This window comes from Piliocolobus tephrosceles, chromosome 10 (assembly GCF_002776525.5).
Source record: "Piliocolobus tephrosceles isolate RC106 chromosome 10, ASM277652v3, whole genome shotgun sequence".
Classification (NCBI taxonomy): domain Eukaryota; kingdom Metazoa; phylum Chordata; class Mammalia; order Primates; family Cercopithecidae; genus Piliocolobus; species Piliocolobus tephrosceles.
In genome coordinates, this window is record NC_045443.1 from 63,045,597 (window position 1) to 63,069,505 (window position 23,909).

At 39.6% G+C, this 23,909-nt stretch overlaps 1 protein-coding gene across 2 annotated transcripts in view; it reads left to right on the plus strand.

The window, feature by feature from the left end:
* The window catches only part of HMGA2 (high mobility group AT-hook 2), a 141,270-nt gene extending 127,694 nt beyond the window's left edge, over positions 1-13,576 (plus strand). The window contains exon 5 of one of the 2 annotated variants that reach the window (XM_023225134.1): positions 10,599-13,576. In XM_023225134.1, coding sequence (XP_023080902.1) covers positions 10,599-10,646 — 48 coding nt within the window. In that variant the 3' untranslated portion in view covers positions 10,647-13,576. The remainder of the gene's footprint in view (positions 1-10,598) is intronic. The other variant, XM_026454636.1, reaches the window with a different exon arrangement.
* Positions 13,577-23,909: the final 10,333 nt, after the last annotated feature.

Genomic DNA, 23,909 nt, shown 5'->3' on the forward strand with positions numbered 1-23,909 from the left:
AAAACTTGACATTTTAAGTAGGAGAACCCAAGTATATTTAGCCTCTCATCCTTTATCTGTACAAAAATCAAGAGAAAATAAATTGATAATTCTGTGCATTTGAGTCAAAGGATGAGGCAGAGTTCACATTTGCATCACAGGCTGTGAACTACAGATTAATCACCTTATTTGATTTGTTAATATAGATTCAGTCCCTGTGCTTAGTGTCATAGGGAAGATGAGTCAAACAAAGAAAAACAGTCACTGCACCTGAGAAATGTATTTATATGTATATGCCTGTGTCCTATCCAGTGGTATGCTGGAATCAGCCCTTCTGAGCAAATAGCGAACGTCTCTTCTGAATTCCGTGTGCAGGGATGTCGAGTAGGTAGCTTGAAATCCACTATGGTGGGAGTATTCACACCATGGAAAATGACAAATACTAAAATTCAGGACTTTTTTTTTTTTTTTTTTTCCTGAAGAGCAAGTTGTTAAACATTTACCTCCCCAGCACGGCCCCACCCTTCAGCGATTCTGTTTATTTGGTCTGGAGATCCATCAGTATTTTTTATGAACTCCCTAAGTGAGTTTAATGTGCAACCAGAGATGAAGACACTCCATGAAAACACATGGGAAGATGTTTGAACATTTGTTGAGCAAATGACCACAGAATGTCAATGTGCATGGGACACACGGGGGATACGGATGAATGAGTGGAATGCCTCAGGTTATCAAGGGGATGATACCCCAAAGACTGGAATTTTCTTGTTTTGTTTGATTTTGTTGTTGTTGAGTTGCAGAAGGGAAAACTGAAACATAAATTAAGGGAAAGAAATTACAGATGAGATGAATGGCATATACAAAGGTAGAGAGGCAAGAACAAATGCATCACAGGTGGAGATTATTAATGTGGCTAGAACTGATTGCAAGTTGGGCATTAATACACCAAGAAATAATATAAGTGAAATCACAGTTTTTCCCAAGAGAATCCAGAATCTCAAAGAATCCACAAGTGGATTGAGTTGATCTTCAAGGATCAATCTGACTACCTTACAGACCCTGTTCCAGATTTGCCCCATATAGGAGAGTTCAGACTCAGACCTATAAAAAAGAACATGAGCTCATTGGGCTACCTAATTTATATTGTCTGATGACACAGTAATGAATTATGTAAACATGAAAGCTACGTGAAAGTTCGTGGACAATAATGTAAATTTTACACTACATTCAAAAGAATATCTTCCTTTTCCATCTGTTTCTTTCAAAATACCCTCCCAGATGGCTTTCCCATGTGGCAATCTGGATTAACTCAGCCTCATATCCTTCCTACAACAGCACTTTGAGGGGTTACATTCAGAATCACTTTTGAGGTAAAAATTTTAGCACAGCTAAATATTTTATATCTAAAGAAAAGGGCTCAGAAGTGTGTAAAGAGACCTAGGTTTTTCTTTCTGACCCCATCACTAGGCTAATTAATTTCTTTTTGCTCTATTTATCCATCTAGGAAATGGAATAATAATGCCTTTTCCCTTACTCCCAAGAACATTACAAGAGATTCATAATTATATAAATTCCAGGTAGCATTATTACGTTCTGACTTATTTTTGATGGTTTTTTATTTCCAGAGATTTATAGTCTCAAAAATTCTAGAATCCTGATTTATTCCAAAGTACTTCCTCTTTGACGTCAAGTGTTTTCCTTGAATGTTTTTTAAAGCAGGATTTTTTAGCTGGAGGAAATTTTCTAGTAACTGCTCCATCCTATCATTAGGACTAAAGCATTCAGAATCATCTTCCTAGTATTTCTGTCACATGTATACAGAATTACAAAGGCTCTGTGGTAAAGTATCCTTATACTGCCCAATGCTGAAGTCTCCTCAGATCTTCAAGAATGGCCCTTCTTGAACCTGGGGTACAAAGCAGCAGAGTTTATTCTGAGGAGACGAATTCAGAATTATGACAAATCTCAGCACCTACATATGCACTTGTGTTTGTGCGTACAAGTACATGCATCTAGAGAGAAATAAAAAGTGAAGGACCACCCTGTTGCAGGAGTTCGTGTTTGGGAAATCCACCAGGTGTCATCAGCTGCAAACATCAACTGTGTCCTATAATCCTAATGGGAGAGTTAATAGCCTCTTACAAATCTAAAGGGGAAAATCTGTAATATGCACGTTAACTTTTTTCTAAAATTCCAAAACCAATGAAAACGGCTTACAAAATAACTCTACTATATTTCCACTTCAAGTGATAAACAATAAATTGAAATTAGCTAATTAGAAATAAATAGAAATGAGGCTGGGTGCAGTGTAATCCCAACACTTAGGGAGGTCAGGAGTTCAAGACCAGCCTGGCCAACATGGAGAAGCCCCGTCTCTACTAAATACACAAAAATTAGCCAGGCGTGGCAGCAGGCACCTATAATTCCAGCTACTTGGGAGGCTGAGGCAGGAGAATCGCTTGAACCTGGTTGGTGGGGGAGGGTTGCCATGAGCAGAGATTGTGCCACTGCACTCCAGCCTGGGTGACAGCAAGACTCCATCTCAAAAGAAAGAAATAGAAATCAGCTCGTTTTTTAGCAATTTGAGCAGTTGAATTCTCAGTCATATGAATTACATTCTTAACCCTAGTAGGAAATGGTGGTAGGTTTTTCTTTTTCTTTTTTTAAAAAAAAGAAACACCATAAAAGTACCAGATTATTATTATTATTATTAGAGGGTGCTTTGTTACTCAGGTTTTTACTTTGATAAAAATAAGTCTCTTTCCATCTGAGATGTCTAAAAAAGTTTCTCTAGTTTATCAGGTATTTGATCGTTTATTGCTATTTCCCTTTTAAGGCTGTCACCTGAGACTTGAAGGGACTCCCTAAATGTAATTCAGACATTTTTCTCTCACCTTTCTTCTACCCAAAGGGAAAACAGGTTTTTAAAATCCAAAAGTTCTCCACCCTTTCAATCTACTTTCCCCATTGTTGTACAGCCCTGGCAAACAATGCCTTTGGCAATTAGGACAGGTACAAACCTGCTCCTTTTCAATTTCCCAGTGAGAGGATTGCAAAGTCTTCAGTTTCTGAAAGACTGGAAACAAAGCTTTCTGTTTCAAAAAAGAGTTTTTACTTGCGAGTAACATCTTCTGTGGGTGGTGTGCACCCGGGCAAAGAAATCTCAGTAAGCCTTGATTATCACGGGATTTCTTCCCCCTCAAAATAAAATGTTGAATGTTTTTACAGTGACTTCAAGGGCAGTTTTAAGAATGTTTATATTTCAGACAACCTAAACATTGTTTGGAGCAAAATGAGAGATTTCATTTTGGGACAAGCAAGTTGATGAATTGCAGTCAGCATCTCGTTCTCAAAGAAGGCATTTTTACTGGGGGCTTTTAGTCTAGACATACAAAGAGGGAAGGAGGAAAGGGGAAAGCATTCTCACCCTAACACTCATCTTTTACATGGTACCTTGGCCAGTGCAGTAAATAGTTCATAATAAATCAGACTGACAAATACTCACTCGTCTACTCACTCAAGGAACATAATGATTTATACTGCCTAAGTCATAAAGATTGCTGATGTATTTATTTTTTTTACTTATGCACTTTCAAGCTGGTAAAACATCTTGTGGGCCAGTAAATGTTTGGTACCAACTGGCAAAACATGAAGAATCATATCAAAGGCTGCCCTGAGTTGCACTGTTTTGTTGTATAGGAAATACTTTTTGACTTAACCGCTGACCTCTGACATCACACAGGTCAAGGGAAAAGAAGAGAGCAAAGTAGAAACCAAGGTTTAACCCTTAATAAAGTAGCTCAAGGACATAGCAGCACAGGGAAATTGGAGGGCAGAGGAAGCGTATCAAAATGATTATTAACTGTAAACAGATGAAGTAATTAGCTTAGCTAACAGTTGTAATACAGGAATATTGGCAGGATGAAGTCAGCGGTTCTTGGCAGGAAATGTTTTATAGAGATGACAACTTCTAACAGAAGTGAAAGAACATCACTCAATTTAGGGCAACTTATAAAACTCCAAAAGGCAAAATTTAGTGTTTCTGGACTTGACAAATTTGCCAAGAGTTTTCTTTTTTTAAGTATGGCTGTTTCTGTGTGGGGAAGTCTGTGGATTAGGCTCAAAACAAAATGGCAGTGGCTGCCTGCATTTCCCCTTCACATTGCAGAATTTTCCTCTACATTTTGATGTGTACTGGATAAAAACCAATTATTTACCCAATATATATCTTTCTTCTTACTCTCCAAACTTACTGACCCAAATTAATGTGGAACAAATAGCAATTGGCTTTAAAACCTGGTCTTTCTAAGAAAATCCTTAATCGTTGCATAGAAATATATTGCATTGTCTCAGACACTCACATTCAGGAAATGTTTGCTGGACACTCAAATGTCTACTAAGAAATTATTTGTTAACTTACTGTTATTGATATTTTTATAATCTTACTCAAAAGTCATAACTCAGGATAATGAAAAACATTTGCTGCAATAATGATTAAAATCCACAAGTGTTCTGTTCCCTGGCTGCAAATACAACACCTATGCAAAATTTTACACATCTACAAAACAAAAGGAAAAGGTTTTCCTAGTCTATGCCATTAATAAGCACATCTGGAATATAACCCTTAAGCAGTCTTTAATCATAATTTAAAGCTACTTTCCATAAAAATAAGAACATTCCACAACAGTTGTGGAAACACTGAAATAAATTTTCTTCTTCTGGGTTAGGCACGATGGCTCATGTCTCTGATCCCAGCACTTTGAGAGGCTGAGGCAGAAGTATCCCTTGAGCCCAGGAGTTTAGGACCAGCCTGAGCAACATAGTGAGACCCCATCTCCATTTAAAAAAAAAAAAAAAAAAAAAAAAATCCCTTCTTTTGAATACTTTGTTTATGCAAAAATCATTTTGCTGTCTTTAGCTATTTTTTTAAATGCAGTGTTCCTGTGATAAGAATTGAACCTGGCATGGAAAACTGATCAAACCAGTAATCCTCAGAAATCGTGACTCCTGAAACTTATAATTGGTTTATACCTAAAATGATTTCCCTGTTTGAAAAATGTGCCTACCATCTCCAGATTTTTAAAAAACAGCCCTTTATCCCAGGAAGGAGAAATTCATTGTATCCCAGAGACCAGCATTACTTCTGTTGCAATATTTTCAGTAATGGAACTGTTGAGGTTACAGACAAGACAAGCCAGAGAGCATTTTAGGAAGCTAATACTTTTTATTTTACTTTCCTCTGGGGACCCTATTGAATAGTTTTTTTCTTTCTTAAGAACCTATCCTTGAATCATAGGTAAAGAAATAATCACAGAATTAGTAACTGACATTAATAATCACAGCTTCACACTATAGTCTTACTGGATTTTTACTCTTTTTCAGGGTTTCCCCAGGTGGTTGTCACATTTCTCACACAATCCTGCAGTGTAGATAGACATGTATAGTCATTACTGGTCTGACACAGTGGGACTGAGACCTGCTAGTGCAGTGGTTGGCATCTACGATTAGTGAGGTCCAAGCTCAACCTTCTTTACATTAAACATGCCCTAGCAAGACCTTCAAACCAACTTTATTAAGCTGATGCTAACACACACAAAGTAGTCCTAACAATTCTATGTTGTATATACATAATGTAAAAATAAAGACAAGATCAGGTACAAATGCTGTCAATATCTCAACTTCTTGTCTCCTTTTGAAAAATGTAATTCCTGCCTAGCATTTCCACCAGAATCCCTTGCTCTTGCCAGATTATATGGTTTATATATGTTCCATTTAACATGTTTTTTAAAAATCTGCTGTAGAGTTTTCCTAGTTGGAGGAAATAATCACTTTCCATTAAGTTAAACAGTCTTGATACATTTTAAATGAAAATATCTGACAGAGAATAGAAAAACTCAGCTTTGTGGTCTTGTCGGTCACTTAGCTACAGATGGAACTTGAAAAACTAGTTCCTGGTCATTGCTGCTGAGGAGAGCCCTTTATTTCTGCTGTAACAGGACTGACTCAAGATACTCATGAACGTGGAAAACTCCTAAGTGTGTCGTTCTGAGTTCCTGAGAAGTTGAACATACACGGATGACAAAAAAAAAGAATGCCATTTAGCCATAACTACCCTTTCTAGATTACCAAGTATTTGTAGGTTTATTGGCAAGATAGCTTAAATCACATATATATTTCTGGCCTGCAACATCATGTAATAGAAGAGTTGCAGAATTATTTGCAGTTAAGAAAAAAAAAAAGATAAGGACTTATTAAAGCTGACATGGACTCCTGTGATTTTTGCACTACTTACCGCACACAAAGGAGGGCATCGTGGTAACACCACCCCTGAGTTTGTATTTCCTGGTTCCATTTAGAATCCACTGGCCTCTTCTACTGCAGACCTGCTGTTTAGTCTGCATCTGAAAATTAAACCCAGAGCTTCAGCTCTTAGCATTAAATACTGAACTTTCTTCCAGCACACACCCTCATCCATGCCTGTATGGTAAGTCTTATTAAACTCAAGACATTTTAAAATTCCATCAGCCTTAGGAGTTAAGTTTGGATATTGGGCTGTCTTCCTCCTCCTTTTTAATCAATTAGCAGAAGTGTACCCAAAGGTGTATATATCACATGCATCATGTTGAACCAAATTAAAAGAACAGTGGTACATGCAAACTATATTTCTGGGTTTTAGTGGAGTTTTTTTCAAGCTTAGCTAAAACAATGAAAGAGTTACATTTACCAAATTCCTTTTTTCATGAACAAAAGAAAAACTAAGGCAAAGTAAGTGCACTTTTCCAGTAGTTATAATAAAAGCATAGTTTTCCAACTCTGCCTATCCCTTGCCCTGTTCATCAATTTTCTGCCAAGAAAGCTCACACATTTCAGCCCGGTACCACGCAACCTCACTTGTCTTTGTAAAGTAGCTGCATGATGGCTGGGAGCTGTTCGGTGTTTAGAGGCCTTAGTGGCTGGTGCTCATAAAAATGTTACTGTGCACTTGCACTTTGAAAAGTCCTTTCATATGAACATTCCTGAAGCCCCATTCCAACAGGTAAGCCTTCTTGACCAAAGAGCGGCTGTTTAGCCTTCCTACCCTGCCACTAGACCCTAATGAGATGTGTGCAACTCTTGGCTACAATTTTCTTCTTATTATTACTTCAAGGCTTCTCTTGGGAGCTACACAAGCTCAAAGGTCCTTTGACCATTAGGTGACAGATGTGATGCAATTTTTTTAAAACATGTCAAGGTACAAGCTATTGCCTATAACACACGGCCTTTTTTTTTTTTTTTTTTTTTTTTTTTTTTTTTTTTGAGACAGAATCTCGCTCTGTCGCCCAGGCTGGAGTGCAGTGGCGCCATCTCGGCTCACTGCAAGCTCCGCTTCCCAGGTTCACACCATTCTCCTGCCTCAGCCTCCCAAGTAGCTGGGACTACAGGTGCCCGCCACTACACCTGGCTAATTTTTTTGTATTTTTAGTAGAGATGGGGTTTCACTGTGTTAGCCAGAATGGCCTTGATCTCCTGACCTCGTGATCCTCCCACCTTGGCCTCCCAGAGTGCTGGGATTACAGGCGTGAGCCACCGTGCCTGGCCCCAGCCATGTCTTTTAAGTTACTAAAGATGATTGAAGCTCAGGGGTCCCTACCAACTCCTCAGTTACAAAAACAGGACTCTTTGGGGATGTCAGAGCCAGCTGCTTATTCTCCATGTCACCTGTTTCTGTTCTCTCTTTGCACCACAGAAGCACCCTGTGTTAACTCTGGCCAAACCATGACATTTAGGGGAGCTAAGAATGGGTTTTTCAACCTCATTCCTGACAGGGAGGGTTTTTCTTCTCTTCATTGAATGCACACTTGTGGTCCAGAATCCACACATGTAGCCAAAGACCAAGTCACTGGGAAGGTGAGAGCTGAGGTTTGCAGAAGTGGGAAGAGCCACCTGCCCCGCCACATTACCCCTTTGGGAACCATTCCTTCCTTTGAAGGGTGGCCAGCCAGGGCTATGCCAAGAAGAGAGAGCTCTCCACTAACTAGACATTTGAGAAAACCATCATTCTGAGCATGTGAGAGCCACATTGCCTGCAAACCTTTAATGGAGTGAGACTCCCACCCTCTGACATCCTAGTCATGTTCCCAGTACTAACTGATAGTCACTAGTAGAAGAATTCCAAGGTCAGCAGAAAGATACATTAATAAAACAACTATCCACATTGTGTTAAGAACAGTTAAGGAAACATTATGATCTACCACCATTTTCATTTGAATTGTGTCTAAGGGGTTGGAAGTCAGGAGTTTCAGGAGCTCACATCAAGCAAAGTTTCTGGGAATGTTTTGAAAAGCTGATCACATTCCATCTAGTACAAGGTCTTTGTTAAGTTCATGGCCTGAAAATTCTGTTTCCTTCCGGATTTGAAAGTACCTTGGTTTCCGGATAGTATAGAAAAATCAAACAGTTAGAAATGGAATAATTACAGCTCAATCCAGGAGATTTGCCAGCTTGACTGTGCTCTATTAATTTGTTGACCGTAAGAAGGAATAAAATATACCTGCTGGCTTTTATGACGTGGTCTGTTTCAGAGTAATCACCTAAGTCCACACCTCATGTCATAATGAGAAGTGAGTCATCTGGGGACAGACGAGGTGTGTATCTGCCTAACAGTTCAGTGACTTTCTGGAATTTAAATATTAAATGAAAGGACAGGGTCACAGGGCAGCTGATCTTTGGCTCGCCTCTCTTTCGTCTGCCCATGGCTTTGATCATGCTACATCCTTCTTTGTGGCCAGGGCTCCACAGAGAATCTCAGGGTCATGGCCTGTTGCCTAGTCAAGAGGTATAAACCTGCTGCTTATATATGTGAAGCCCACAGTTTGGGGGTTGGGAGTTAAAGGGGAGGTAGCCTCATACGTTCCACTTTTCCCACAAAACCCAAAGCAGACTAAACAAAACCGGTGTGAAATCTCATGACTTGATGCTGCCATGGTTATATTTTTCAAGCTGTAATCCATTCATTTGTATGTGTGTTTATTCCCAGGATTTACAGCTCTCTCAGTCTTCGGGGGGAAAGAGAATATTTGAAACCTTTTGCAAAAGGTTTGAAGTATGCAGTGGCCTGTGATTAAAGCCCAGGATAGAGGGAGTGTGTGTGTGAGTGTGTGTGTATGTGCATTCATGTGAGTGTGTGAGTGCCCGTTCATGTGGGGTTTTTTCTCCCATTTGCTGCTTTTACGCAAAAGCGTCACACATGGTAGCATTTAGGAGCCCCTTCACAGCTGAAGTGTTTCAAACACTAATGAATGGAAGTTTGGTCATATAATGCAGACAAGCTTTAAGGCATGCTTTACTGAATGGTGTACTGTGGTGACCTGGGAAAGGAAGAGAGGTATAAATTGTGTCGGTTAGCCACCCAGACAAAATGAAGCCATGTGGAAAATCAAATCTATTAAAGTATGAAGACTGTTATAAGCTGTTTTAAGCTGGCCATTCTTAAAGGGGCTCGGTCTGCTGCAGGAGTAAATGTTTACCTCTTCTCCCAGATCTTTTTCACATGCCGTCTTATGAGACAATGTGCAGCATTTGATAAAAATCATCCTCTCACTAACGACGCTTTTATCGGAAATGTTTATTGTCTCCGCTTTACCACCCATGTCCTGAAAGGTACTGCACATTTGTTAAATAAGCAAAAGGAAAGAGAACTTTGCGGCTCAAGCCGGCTCGCAGAAACCCCAACAAATTCCAGAGCCATAAGGAATCAGAAAAAGGAAAAGGGAAGGAGGAGTTAGATTTATATGAAGAGGGGGCCTTGCAAAAACATACATATTAGATTTTCCCTGCTTGGCTAGCCCACCATCAAATGTTTGGTCCATGCGGATTAGTATTGAGATTGAGCAGTTACGCTGAACTTGGGTCACTGTCTCAAAATGTGCTTTAATAAATACAAAGGGGAGGAAATGGATTTGGGAAGGCTCCTTGTCCGCTCTGCCCCTGCTCTCACACTGCCTCTGCACAGTGGTGTAGCGGTCACAAGCTGGTGTTGGCACCAAAACCGACCCGACCCAAATCCTGGTCCCACACACCCTGTAATTTGGGGCACATTCCTTGTCTGTGCCTTGGTTTTCTCATCTGTAAAATAGGAATATTAACAGAAGGTGCCTAAGCATCTGGTAAGCACTCTAAAAATACCAGCTATTATTGCCAGTATCAGGAGGGTGGGTTCATTTATGCCTTAAGAACTGATCCCCCTAACTCTATTTTTCTTGTGTGCCAGTTTTTAAAACTGATGAATGGCATGCTGTCGGGAAAAATTTATTCTATTCCTATTTTTTTTCTAATTGGTGAGTAACCGTCCATTGCCCTGACATTCTCTGGACAGCAAACAATTGAATTTGCTGACCAGCCGCCATGATTGTCAAGCCTTAAGTCAACAGTGGCTAATGACCACTCTGGGAAAAAACAACACCTTGATTCCTCAATTACGGTTTAAGAAGCCCTGGCAATGAGGGCTCGCCAGTCATCGTCATCCTCTTTTGAGGCAAGCACAATGTGCTGTGGAAACAGGTTACCTCTGCACTGTTGGCAAGAGCAGCCCACACAATATAACGATTGAGCGTCATGCCTGTGCCCTTTGTGTGTTCCAGGAGGAAACTGAAGAGACATCCTCACAAGAGTCTGCCGAAGAGGACTAGGGGGCGCCAACGTTCGATTTCTACCTCAGCAGCAGTTGGATCTTTTGAAGGGAGAAGACACTGCAGTGACCACTTATTCTGTATTGCCATGGTCTTTCCACTTTCATCTGGGGTGGGGTGGGGTGGGGCGGGGGAGGGTGGGGGTGGGGTGGGGAGAAATCACATAACCTTAAAAAGGACTATATTAATCACCTTCTTTGTAATCCCTTCACAGTCCCAGGTTTAGTGAAAAACTGCTGTAAACACAGGGGACACAGCTTAACAATGCAACTTTTAATTACTGTTTTCTTTTTTCTTAACCTACTAATAGTTTGTTGATCTGATAAGCAAGAGTGGGCGGGTGAGAAAAACTGAATTGGGTTTAGTCAATCACTGCACTGCATGCAAACAAGAAACGTGTCACACTTGTGATGTCGGGCATTCATATAGGAAGAACGCGGTGTGTAACACTGTGTACACCTCAAATACCACCCCAACCCACTCCCTGTAGTGAATCCTCTGTTTAGAACACCAAAGATAAGGACTAGATACTACTTTCTCTTTTTCGTATAATCTTGTAGACACTTACTTGATGATTTTTAACTTTTTATTTCTAAATGAGACGAAATGCTGATGTATCCTTTCATTCAGCTTACAAACCAGAAAAGGTTATGTTCATTTTTCAAAAAGGGAAGTAAGCAAACGAATATTGCCAACTCTTCTATTTATGGATATCACACATATCAGCAGGAGTAATAAATTTACTCACAGCACTTGTTTTCAGGACACTTCATTTTTAGGAAATCTACTTCCTACAGAGCCAAATGCCATTTAGCAATCAATAACACTTGTCAACCTCAGAGCATTTAAGGAACCTAGACAAGTAAAATTATCCTCTTTGTAATTTAATGAAAAGGTACAACAGAATAATGCATGATTAACTCACCTAATTATGAGGTGAGAGGAGCGAAATCTAAATTTCTTTTGCTATAATTATACATCAATTTAAAAAGCAAAAAAAAAAAAGGGGGGGGCACTCTGTCTCTCTCTGTCTCTCTCCCTCTTCCTCTCCCTCTCTCTTTTCATTGTGTATCAGTTTCCATGAAAGACCTAAATACCACTTACCTCAAATTAAGCATATGTGTTACTTCAAGTAATACGTTTTGACATAAGATGGTTGACCGAGGTGCTTTTCTTCGGCTTGAGTTCACCATCTCTTCATTCAAACTGCACTTTTAGCCAGAGATGCAATATATCCCCACTACTCAATACTACCTCTGAATGTTACAATGAATTTACAGTCTAGTACTTATTACATGCTGCTATACACAAGCAATGCAAGAAAAAAACTTACTGGGTAGGTGATTCTAATCATCTGCAGTTCTTTTTGTACACTTAATTACAGTTAAAGAAGCAATCTCCTTACTGTGTTTCAGCATGACTATGTATTTTTCTATGTTTTTTTAATTAAAAATTTTTACAAATACTTGTTTCAGCTTCTCTGCTAGATTTCTACATTAACTTGAAAATGTTTTAACCAAGTCGCTCCTAGGTTCTTAAGGATAATTTTCCTCAATCACACTACACATCACACAAGATTTGACTGTAATGTTTAAATATTACCCTCCAAGTCTGTACCTCAAATGAATTGTTTAAGGAAATGGACTAATTGACTTGCAAAGACCTACCTCCAGACTTCAAAAGAAATGAACTTGTTACTTGCAGCATTCATTTGTTTTTTCAATGTTTGAAATAGTTCAAACTGCAGCTATCCCTAGTCAAAACTATTTTTATAAAAGACGTTTGATAGAAAGGAACACATTTTTACATACTTTTGCAAAATAAGTAAATAATAAATAAAATAAAAGCCAACCTTCAAAGAAACTTGAAGCTTTGTAGGTGAGATGCAACAAGCCCTGCTTTTGCATAATGCAATCAAAAATATGTGTTTTTAAGATTAGTTGAATATAAGAAAATGCTTGACAAATATTTTCATGTATTTTACACAAATGTGATTTTTGTAATATGTCTCAACCAGATTTATTTTAAACGCTTCTTATGTAGAGTTTTTATGCCTTTCTCTCCTAGTGAGTGTGCTGACTTTTTAACATGGTATTATCAACTGGGCCAGGAGGTAGTTTCTCATGACGGCTTTTGTCAGTATGGCTTTTAGTACTGAAGCCAAATGAAACTCAAAACCGTCTCTCTTCCAGCCACTTCAGGGAGGTAGTTTCAAAAGCCACATACCTCTCTGAGACTGGCAGATTGCTCACTGTTGTGAATCACCAAAGGAGCTATGGAGAGAATTAAAACTCAACATTACTGTTAACTGTGCATTAAATAAGCAAATAAACAGTGGCTCATAAAAATAAAAGTCGCATTCCATATCTTTGGATGGGCCTTTTAGAAACCTCATTGGCCAGTTCATAAAATTGAAACAATTGCTCGTGTTGGCCAAACATGGTACACCGAGTGATTTCCATCTCTGGTGAAGTTACACTTTTATTTCCCGTACGTTGTACAATCAAAACACACTACTACCTCTTAAGTCCCAGTATACCTCATTTTTCATACTGAAAAAAAAAAGCTTGTGGCCAATGGAACAGTGAGAACATCATAAAATTTTTATATATATAGTTTATTTTTGTGGGAGATAAATTTTATAGGACTGTTCTTTGCTGTTGTTGGTCACAGCTAAATAAGACTGGACATTTAACTTTTCTACCATTTCTGCAAGTTAGGTATGTTTGCAGGAGAAAAGTATCAAGACGTTTAACTGCAGTTGACTTTCTCCCTGTTCCTTTGAGTGTCTTCTAACTTTATTCCCTGTTCTTCATGTAGAATTGCTGTCTATGATTGTACTTTGAATCGCTTGCTTGTTGAAAATATTTCTCTAGTGGATTATCACTGTCTGTTCTGCACAATAAACATAACAGCCTCTGTGATCCCCATGTGTTTTGATTCCTGCTCTTTGTTACAGTTCCATTAAATGAGTAATAAAGTTTGGTCAAAATAGATCAAGGAGGGAGACACTCACATGTCATTTTGTTGCACCCCTTGCACACACCTTGGTACACACGTACATAAAGTGTGTTTTACATGTCATACTCCTTCAATCAACTGCCCTGAGCTCACCTTTCAGATTCTGACATTTAATTCTACAGAGGCAATCTTGGAAGAAACATGAAGAATAAGCTGTAGTTCCAAACTATAGAATTTTTACTTCAGGCTAGCATCTACAAAGTTTGTAAGGGAAGTAACTAATGCAACAGTTGTCTCTGAAGTAACATTGAAGAGAGATCTAGAAGTTTGATCAAAAGAATAAGAAATGAAAGCCACGAAGTGTCTCCTAGATAGGAGCCTTTTAACTCTAAAAAGTACTAGCAAAGTCAGAAGGATTCTACCAAGTTCAAGGTCAACTTGACACTTAAGTTGCTAATTATGAATATATCCAGGATTTTTAAAAAGCTAAAACTTCCGGTTTGTACTATCACCATTGTTACTCAAATTTTCTTCATTTAGCTTCTTAAGAGAAATTTGTTTCTAGAAAGAGCTTGCCAATTTTAAGACATCTACTGTCAGGAAATTTGTTAAATGTATTACTTCATTCCTGAATTCATTCACTTATTCTCACAGTCAGTATTCTGTGAGTGCCTTACTGAGTTATCCTGAAAAGTGGTTGCATCCCGAAACTCCTGCCAATACCAAGGACAAATCACAGGCCCTCTCACAGAAAGCCTTTATGGTCACCATCAGAGAGGGAGAATGAGTTTCAGCCAATGTAGCATTTCACATGGGAGCGTGGGGAGAGTATTGTATCTTTTAATGGGTTGAGGATGCTCAACTCTTTAGTAAATTCAGGAATAGTAAGTGGTGTAGGACTCTAGGCAGAAATAAAAACAGAATTTAGGAATGAATACCCTCCAGCCAGGGGGCATATGATGCAAACTCCAACTGTAACAAAACTTCAGAGAAGTGAAACATAAGGAGCCCAAGACCAGCACTGTGGCACACTCCTATAGTTTCAGCTACTCAGAAGGCTAAAGCAGGAAGATCACTTGAGTCTAGGAGTTGGAGGTTGCAGTACACTGTGATCACACCTCTGAATAGCCACTGCACTTCAGTCTGAGCAACACAGCAAAACTCAATCTCTCAAATTTAAAAAAAAAAAAAAAAAAAAAAAAAAGCCCAAGAGCAGAGAGAAGATGGCAGGTTTGATGCTCTTCTTTTCAAGTTAGTTTTATTTCTGTGAGATGACTTTTTATTGAGCAAGACTAATTTCTAGAGTTAGGTAAGATCATTCTTGAGAAATTACTCTTCAGATCTAGGAATTCTGGCCTAAACGTGGAAGAAAAATTGAAAAAATCAAAATTATTTTTGAAATACATAATTCAGATAGATAACAACCAGGGGGTCAAAAGGCAACAACAGGGGTCTACACCCCTAGTCCGAGTTCGGCCATCTGTAAAACTTGGCAATCTGGTTTCTTCTGAAGTAAGAGGGAAAAGGCTGCAGATAAGACCCTGTCTCCTCCATCCTCAGCTTATGTATTTGGGACTCCACCCAAGCTGAGCCAGTCATGCCTTGGTTCCACTCTCATACCAAGACCCAGTTGCGGCCCATGGGAAAATGCTTCATGTCATGAGCAATACTCCACTTTGTACCCAGTTTGCAATAGTTAGGCTCTTGTTTTCGCTTTTGAGCCTGAATCAACACCTTGATGATCTGCCTCCACTCCATGAGTAAGCCCATCTCAGCCTTCCCAGGGCCCTAAATTTTTCCCCTGTACTGCCACCAACCCTAAGGTTGATCCCTTGTGACCTGTTAGTCCCATCTCCCTTCTATTCAATTACCTATTTTCTCACTTTTGGATTTTGCTTGTCCTGTGGCTTCCTTAGTCCTAGTTTAAGCATACATTCTTGAGGATGTGAAATAGCAACATTTGAGAATGCTGTGCTGCCAGAACCCAGACTGTGGGATATCTACCTTGAAAGACACTTGCTTTGTGAGGAAAATGGTAGACACAGATCTAGCTCTAGCGGTGTGCTGCTGCTGAGAATGTAGACAGTTCAGAGAAAAGAGGAGACCTTTAACACACTGCCATGTTCTCCCCAAATCCTGGAGATCTCAAAAGCGTCAATGTCCTCCCAAGTCAGATCACTGACTAATGTCTGCTGTTCCACTGGGCATATTGGTCAGGTTTTAGAGGAATCTAAGGAAGAAGAGCTGCCATTTAAGTGGTAATGCTCCAAGAGATGCAATGAAACAAAGACAAAGTTGATATTAAAGTGCAGATAGTTTAGCACAGGCTAGCAGCTCCTGCCCTAGAAATGAATGGCTGTGTTAGCAAGGATCCCTTCAGTTGCACAGGACATAAACCCAACACAGAATGGCTTAAGCCAAACAAAACAAAACAAAACAAAATAAAATGTGTAGTAGCTGATAAACTAGGAAGTCCAGGATGCGGATCTTTAGCTACGGCTTGATCCAGGGACCCAAGGATGTGGCCAGAACTATAGTCTGTGTATAACCTATAGTTCAGCTTTTCTCTATCTTGGCTTCATTCTTGGATAGATTATCTTCTAGCGATGACAGGGTAGCTGCTGTAAGCGGCACACCCACATCATCTCCATCTAGCAAACTCTGAAGAAAGATCCTTATTTTTTTTTCAATATTTCTAACAAAATCTTGAGGTTGAATACTGTTGGGCCAATTTGGATCTCAGGCCAATCACTATAAAATCATTCTGGGCAGAAGTGGGTGGGAGTGGAGAGAAAACACTGATTGGTCAGATCAGATGTGGATCACATGTCTGTCCCCAGAGCCGGTCCATAAAGGCGGACCTCAGTAAGTGAGGGGGAGGGAAGAGAGGAGGCCCAGCCCCATGTGAAACATGAAATCAGAGATGCCCCAAAGACAAACCCAAGCCCACAGCCAGAAGAAGAGAAAATAGATACCGGAGAGAGGAAGGATAGCAGCTGCCTGTTACAATGGCACAGCCAACAACTCTCACTTAAGACCCAGAAACTGAGGTGAGATAAATGTGAGCAAGGCTGAAGAATGTCACAGACTTTACCATGAATGTGAATGGAAATCAAATACCCTGAGCATTGTTGGTCTGGCAGTGGACTTTGCAGGTGGATAAAGACACCTCGTTTAGAGGCACTGAGACTTTGCTGTTTCTTAGCATGAAACAATTTAGCCTATCTTGATTGGGACAAGTAGTAACAACTCTTTTTGCATCATCAGCTTTTGCTTACAAACCACTTTCACAAATTTTCTTTCTTTTCATCTTCATTACCAAGGTGAGTAATATAGCAGGTATTATTATTATTATATTTATTTTACAGATGGGTTAACTGAGGTTCAGAGAACCTAAGTGACTGACTTGGGAAGACAGCATTAGATTCTCACAGGAGCACAAACCCTATTACAGCTTTGCCATAATGTAATCTCAGGTTCCACACTCTACTCTAGGCTGGTGCATACCCACAGAGTATTGCATGCAATTCCTGTTCAGGATGAACCTTCTCTTGGGCGCACATCCCTAACATAGTTAATCCTAGCTTCCCAAGCTTCAGGCAGATTTTCCAAAGTTATATTTTCAAAGGGAGCACCGAAATAGCAGCACACTCAGTCTCCAAGTCTTTAGTACCCTTCAGTTGGAATGATTCTGTTGCACTGTAGAACACCTAAACCTAGCTATTCATCTCATTTAGCAATCTAAGAATATGTATCAGGAGACTATGAGCTGTATCAGGTTTAGGGGATTCTCTAAATTGCAGCAAGTAAGCTGGCCATAAGACTCAACATTCTGCAAGACCAGTAACGTTTAAGGCCCTATTCCTCTACCTTTCGTCTAGTCCCCAAAACTATAGGCTTGTCGAAGTTCCCTGTGGCCTCATCTCTGAAATCAGGCATTAGGTGGGCTGATATATGGTAATTATTTATTACAACGGGATACATTTAGCCACAAAACAATTATGTTTAGCCTAATCCCAGCCAACTTAATCACATCATGAAAAATAAAACCTATATTTCAGCCAGCTAATGAAAATGTGAAACTTATCTAAATTCATAAGATACATCATGCTGCCCATCCAACAATTACAGAAGTCATCTTTACGAGACAAAGGTCTTCAAATATCTCTTGAATGCGCCTGCTTTCTCTTCATCACCGTTGCCACTACTACAGTTCAAGCACCACTACCTTTTTATGCTCCATATGCTCTCACCCCACTTCAATTTTTTTCTCTACCCACAGCCAGTGTCATCTTTTGAACAACAGAAATCCAATCACAAATTTTACGGTCTTAGTAAAATTCAAAATCTTTCCTATGGCCCAAATGGCCTGGACAGTCTGACTCCCTCTTCCTTTTTGAACCCAAGCTCTCTCAGTCTTCTTTACTTTGTGCTCACTTGCCTTAGGGTGGCTTGGAATGCACCTTTCTCCTTCCTATAACCTTGAGCACTTTTTCCCAGGCTCTAGTACCCCCTGTTTGGAATTCTTTTCCTCCTCGGCCTCTCTTTCACTCTGGCAAACCTCCTCCTCAGTCTTCAGATCTCAGTTGAAATGTTTCTTCCTCTAGGGTAGCCTCTCTGCCTTCTCACTCCCAACTCTGACATACAATCAGGTCCTCTAGTGCAATTGTCACCAGACCCCATTACCGAACCATTACCAGTTTGTGGTTTGTAGCCTGTTAAGAACTGGTCTGCACAGCAGGAGGTGAGCGGCAGGTGAGTGAGGATTTCCACCCATGCTTCGCCTTCTGTCAGATCAGCGGTGGCATTAGATTCTCACAGGAGCACAAACCCTATCATGAGCTACGCATGCAAGGGATCTAGGCTATGCGTTCCTTATGCGAATCTAAGATGGAAGAGTTTCATCCAGGAACCATCCTTCACTCCCAACACCCCGGTCCATGGAAAAGTTGTCTTCCATGAAACTGGTTCCTAGTGCCAAAAAGTTGGTCACCCTGCCCTGGTGTATATTCTCTCTTTTCATTTGTATAATTTAAGGGATACAAGTGCAATTTTGTCACATGGATATATTGCATAGTGGTGAAGTCTGAGCTTTTAGTGTAGCCATCACCTGAATAATGTACATTTTACCCATTAAGTAATTTATCATCATCCACTCCCCACCCTTTACAGTCTCCTATGCCTATCATTCCACACTCTATGTTCATGTGTACACTTTAGCTCCCACTTATAAGTGAGAATATGTGGTATTTGACTTCCTGTTTCTGAGTTGTTTCACTTAAATTAATGGCCTCAAGCTCCATTCATGTTACTGCAAAAGACATGATTTCATTCTTTTTTATGTTTGTATATGTACACTGCATTTTCTTTAATCATCTGTTGATAGACACTTCGGTTGATCCCCTGTTTTTGTGATTGTTGAATACTGAATATATTCAAAAATATATTGAATATATTCTCTTGTAACACCCTAGACTTCTCCCTGGTAGCAATTACTGCAGTTGTCATTAACCAATTGTGTGATGTGCCCCTGTGGAGCACGAGAGCAAGTCTGTCGTGCCATCTCTGTCTTTCTAGCACCTGGCACAGTGGTGGAACACAGTTGCTCTTCCAAAACTGCTTGAATGAAATGAATCATACAAAGTTTCCTCTGCACTGAGCAGACAGACTTTTTCTAGCATCCTCTCATCTGGCCTTTTCCTAGAGCCCTACTGTCCTTTAGCACCCTACTAACCTTCTCTCAGAACTTACTTTCCCTCCCCTGTGCAAGGCTCTGCACTCCAAGCCTCTCTCTGTTGCCACCCCATCACTTCCTCAGCACAGTCAATGTAATCTCTCCTCTGCCCTATTTGTATGAGTTCAACTTTCTACCAGCATGTTCATCCTGAAAAAGTATCTGCTAAACAAATGAATTGACAACGGATGCTCCATAGACAAACTTACCTAACACAGTGTCTCAGATATAGTGTGCCCTGGGAACAGACAGTGATTGCTCTGAATTACTCGGCATCTATTTTACCTCTGCTAACAGAACTTTTTTTTTCTTCAGGAGATTTCTCTCCTTACTCTCAGCCTAGGAGATTCAGCTGGAGCTGGCACCCAATCCCTGGTGGCAGGGGAGGGTATGCGACTTAGTTCAGGCCAGTGGATATACTTTGACCCTCTGATTGGTTCAAGCAGAGGCACACAACCCAGGGCAAACCCATGATGTTTAATGTCAGCACTTTTCTGGGACTGGTAGGAAAGTCAGCCCTTCTCATTCTGGTAGACTTGAAGCTGGTAGACTGCATGCCTGTAGCTTCTGAAGGAAGGGTGGTGAGGAAGGAGACATGTGACCACAGCATGGGATGGGCTTGTTGGACAATTAATCCAGCACAGAGAAAAGCAGAGACAAGATTTGGAGACAGACCAAGTGTTGAAGACATAATTTGAGCCACCGGATTTCTTTGTGCCTGAAGGTTTTCAGTTACATGAGCTAATAAAGTTCCTTCTTTTCTTGAAGTTTGTCAGATTTGGGGTTCTCTCACTTTCACCCAGAAGAATCCTGATGATGCTGTAAATTAAATAATCAATAAATACAGGAATGCAGTGAAAGTCGACAAAAATGACCTTCAGAAGACCCCATTCTAGCCATGGTTCTACAACTCTCAGAGGCTGAGACCTTGGACAAAGCTCTGAGTTCCCATTTCCTTATCTTTAGACTGAGCATGGTGGTTGACCTTTATCTCCTTATCTATAGACTGACCTTTAATATTGTTTCTAGGTTTAAAATTCTTTAATTCTGTGATACTAAAATGTCCACAAAGCTTAAACACAACAGAACCAGTTCATAAAGGTAAGAATTAGATTAAGAGCCTATAGAGGAAATAGTACTGAATCGGGGGACCTTTCATGCATCTGCCGTATCTCACGTGTTCACAGCTTCCTAGTGTATTTCCAAGTTAGAGAAATGAGGAAACTCCTGGGGTGATAACAGAACCTACTGAAGTTTGAAACCCACAAATAACAAAATAGCAACCCCACAGGCAGCAGTGGAGTTTCATGAGAGAGCTTGTTTATTTCTTTATGTGTGTGTGTATACATATATATACACATATACACACACACATATACATATGTATGTGTGTATATATGCATGTATCATATATATGCATATATATATCACTTTAAGTTACATAGATGCAAGATATGTCTTTTCTTAAATTAAGATAATATAAAGTCATTCATAATTAACCATATATAGTAATAATAATAATAACAGTGGTAACAATTAAAAATCGTAGCCAGAAGCTAGTAAAGAAGGCAGAGCTAGTGAAGAAAGTAAATGAAACATCATGTATCATGGCACATGGATCAATGTAAGAAAATGTGCTATTATTCTGGTCATAATGGAAAACATGATATAGATTTGTCACTGACATGGTTTCAGCTTTTAACCGAATATTTCTCTGGAACTCCATTTGAATCAAAAAGACATTCTGCATAGAAGTATTCTTCCTATAGAAGTAACAACTGCCATATGGAAATGGACATTGAGCCAGAGTCTAATCTTACATCAGTCAATGAAAATCCTCCTACAATCATTATTAATAGCATCCTGATTTATGCATTTTCCTTTAGAGTTATGTTAACTGAAAATCTAGCTTCACACCTAAAACCATCAAACTAGAATCATTCTCTATTTCTTCTTACTATTCATTTGTATATCCTTGAGGTCGTTCCAAAGAATTCTTTTCTATTTGACTTGTTATTCCTGAGCCTGTCACATAACTTGAAATAAAAAAATGAAATCTTGCCCAATTTCCCAATGGTCACAGACAACCATACCTCTTTAAACAATTACCTTTCAACTAGCCTCAGATTAAAATTTTAGAACCACCTTTAAAACTTCTTTTCGTGCCTGTGTCCTGAATGGTATTACCTAGGTTTTCTTCTAGGGTTTTTATGGGTTTAGGTCTTATGTTTAAGTCTTTAATTCATCTTAATTTTTGTATAAGATAAAAGGAAAGGGTCCAGTTTCAGTTTTCTGCATATGGCTAGCCAGTTTTCCCAACACCATTTGTTAAAAGGGAATCCTTCCTTTTCCCATTGCTTGTTTTTCTCACGTTTGTCAAAGATCAGGTGATTGTAGATGTATGGCGTTATATCTGAGTCCTCTGTTCTGTTCCATTGTTCTATATATCTGTTTTGGTACCAATGGTATGCTGTTTTGGTTACTGTAGCCTTGCAGTATAGTTTGAAGCCAGGTAGCGCGATGCCTCCAGCTTTGTTCTTTTTGCTTAGGATTGTCTTGGCTATATGGGCTCTTTTTTAGTTCCATGTGAAATTTAAAGTAGTTTTTTCTAATTCTGTGAAGAAAGTCAAAGGTAGTTTGATGGGGATAGCATTGAATCTATAAATTACTTTGGGCATTACAGCCATTTTCACAATATTGATTATTCCTATCTATGAACATGGAATGTTTTTCCATTTGTTTGTTTCTTCTCTTATTTCCTTGAGCAGTAGTTTGCAGTTCTCCTTGAAGAGGTCCTTCACATCCCTTGTAAGTTTTATTCCTAGGTATTTTATTCTCTTTTTAGCAATTGTGAATGGGAGTTCACTCATGATTTGGCTCTCTGTCTATTATTGGCATATAGGAATACTTGTGATTTTCACACATTGATTTTATATCCTGAGACTGCGAAGTTGCTTATCAGCTTAAGGAGATTTTGGGCTGAGACGATGGTGTTTTCTAAATATACAATCATGTCATTAAACACCAAAAGCAATGGCAACAGAAGCCAAAACTGACAAATGTGATCTAATTAATCTAAAGAGCTTATGCACAGCAAAAGAAACTGTCATCGGAGTGAACAGGCAACCTACAGAATGGGAGAAAATTTTTGTAATCTATCCATTTGACAAAGGGCTAATATCCAGAATCTACAAGGAACTAAAACAAATTTACAAGAAACAAACAACCCCATCAAAAAGTGGGCGAAGGTAGGAACAGACACTTCTCAAAAGAAGACACTTATGCAGCCAACAAACATATGAAGAAAAGCTCATCATCACTGGTCATTAGAGAAATGCAAATCAAAACCACAATGAGATACCATCTCACGCCAGTTAGAATGGCTATCATTAAAAAGTCAGGAAACAACAGATGCTGGAGAGAATGTGGAGAAATAGGAACACTTTTACACTGTTGGTGGGAGTGTAAATTAGTTCACCCATTATGGAAGACAGCATGGCAATTCCTCAAGGATCTAGAACCAGAAATACCATCTGACTCAGCAATACCATTACTGGGTATATACCCAAAGGATTATAAATCATTCTACTATAAAGACACATGCACATGTATGTTTATTGCAGCACTGTTCACAATAGCAAAGACTTGGAACCAACCCAAATGTCCATCAATGATAGACTGGATAAAGAAAATGTGGCACATATACACCACAGAATACTATGCAGCCACAAAAAAGGGTGAGTTCATGTCCTTTTCAGGGACATGGATGAAGCTGGAAACCATCATTCTCAGCAAACTAACATGGGAACAGAAAACCAAACACCACACGTTCTCATTTATAAGTGGGAGTTGAACAATGAGAACACATGGATGCAGGGAGGGGAACATCACATACTGGGGCCTGTCAGTGGGTGGGAGGCTAAGGAAGGGATAGCATTAGGAGAAATATCTAATGTAGATGATGGGTTGATGGGTGCAGCAAACCACCATGGCACGTGTATACCTATGTAACAAACCTCCATGTTCTGCAAATGTATCCCAGAACTTAAAGTATAATAATAATAATAATAATAATAATAATAATAATAATAATAATAATTTCTTTTAAAGTTTTTCATATCATTTGTGAGGGCAGTCAGTGCATATTAGCTCTGGTCCAATGAAGAGAGATAGGAAAAGCATGGAGGAGGCCGGGCATGGTGGCTCATGCCTGTAATCCTAGCAATTTGGGAGGCCAAGGCAGGTGGATCACCTGAGGTCAGGAGTTTGAGACCAGGCTGGCCAACATGATGAAACCCCATCTCTACTAAAAATACAAAAATTAACCAGGCCTGGTGGTGCATATCTGTAATCCTAGCTGCTCAGGAGGCTGAGGCAGGAGAATCACTTGAACCTGGGAGGTGGAGGTTGCAGTGAGCCGAGGTCATCATTGCACTCCAGCCTGGGCTACAGAATGAGACACTATCTCAAAAAAAAAAAAAAAAAAAAAAAAAAAAGGGCATGGAGAAGCTGTGATGCTTCCTATGGCCTCTCCTGCCCCATTGGAGGGGGTAGTGGATGGGAGGGGA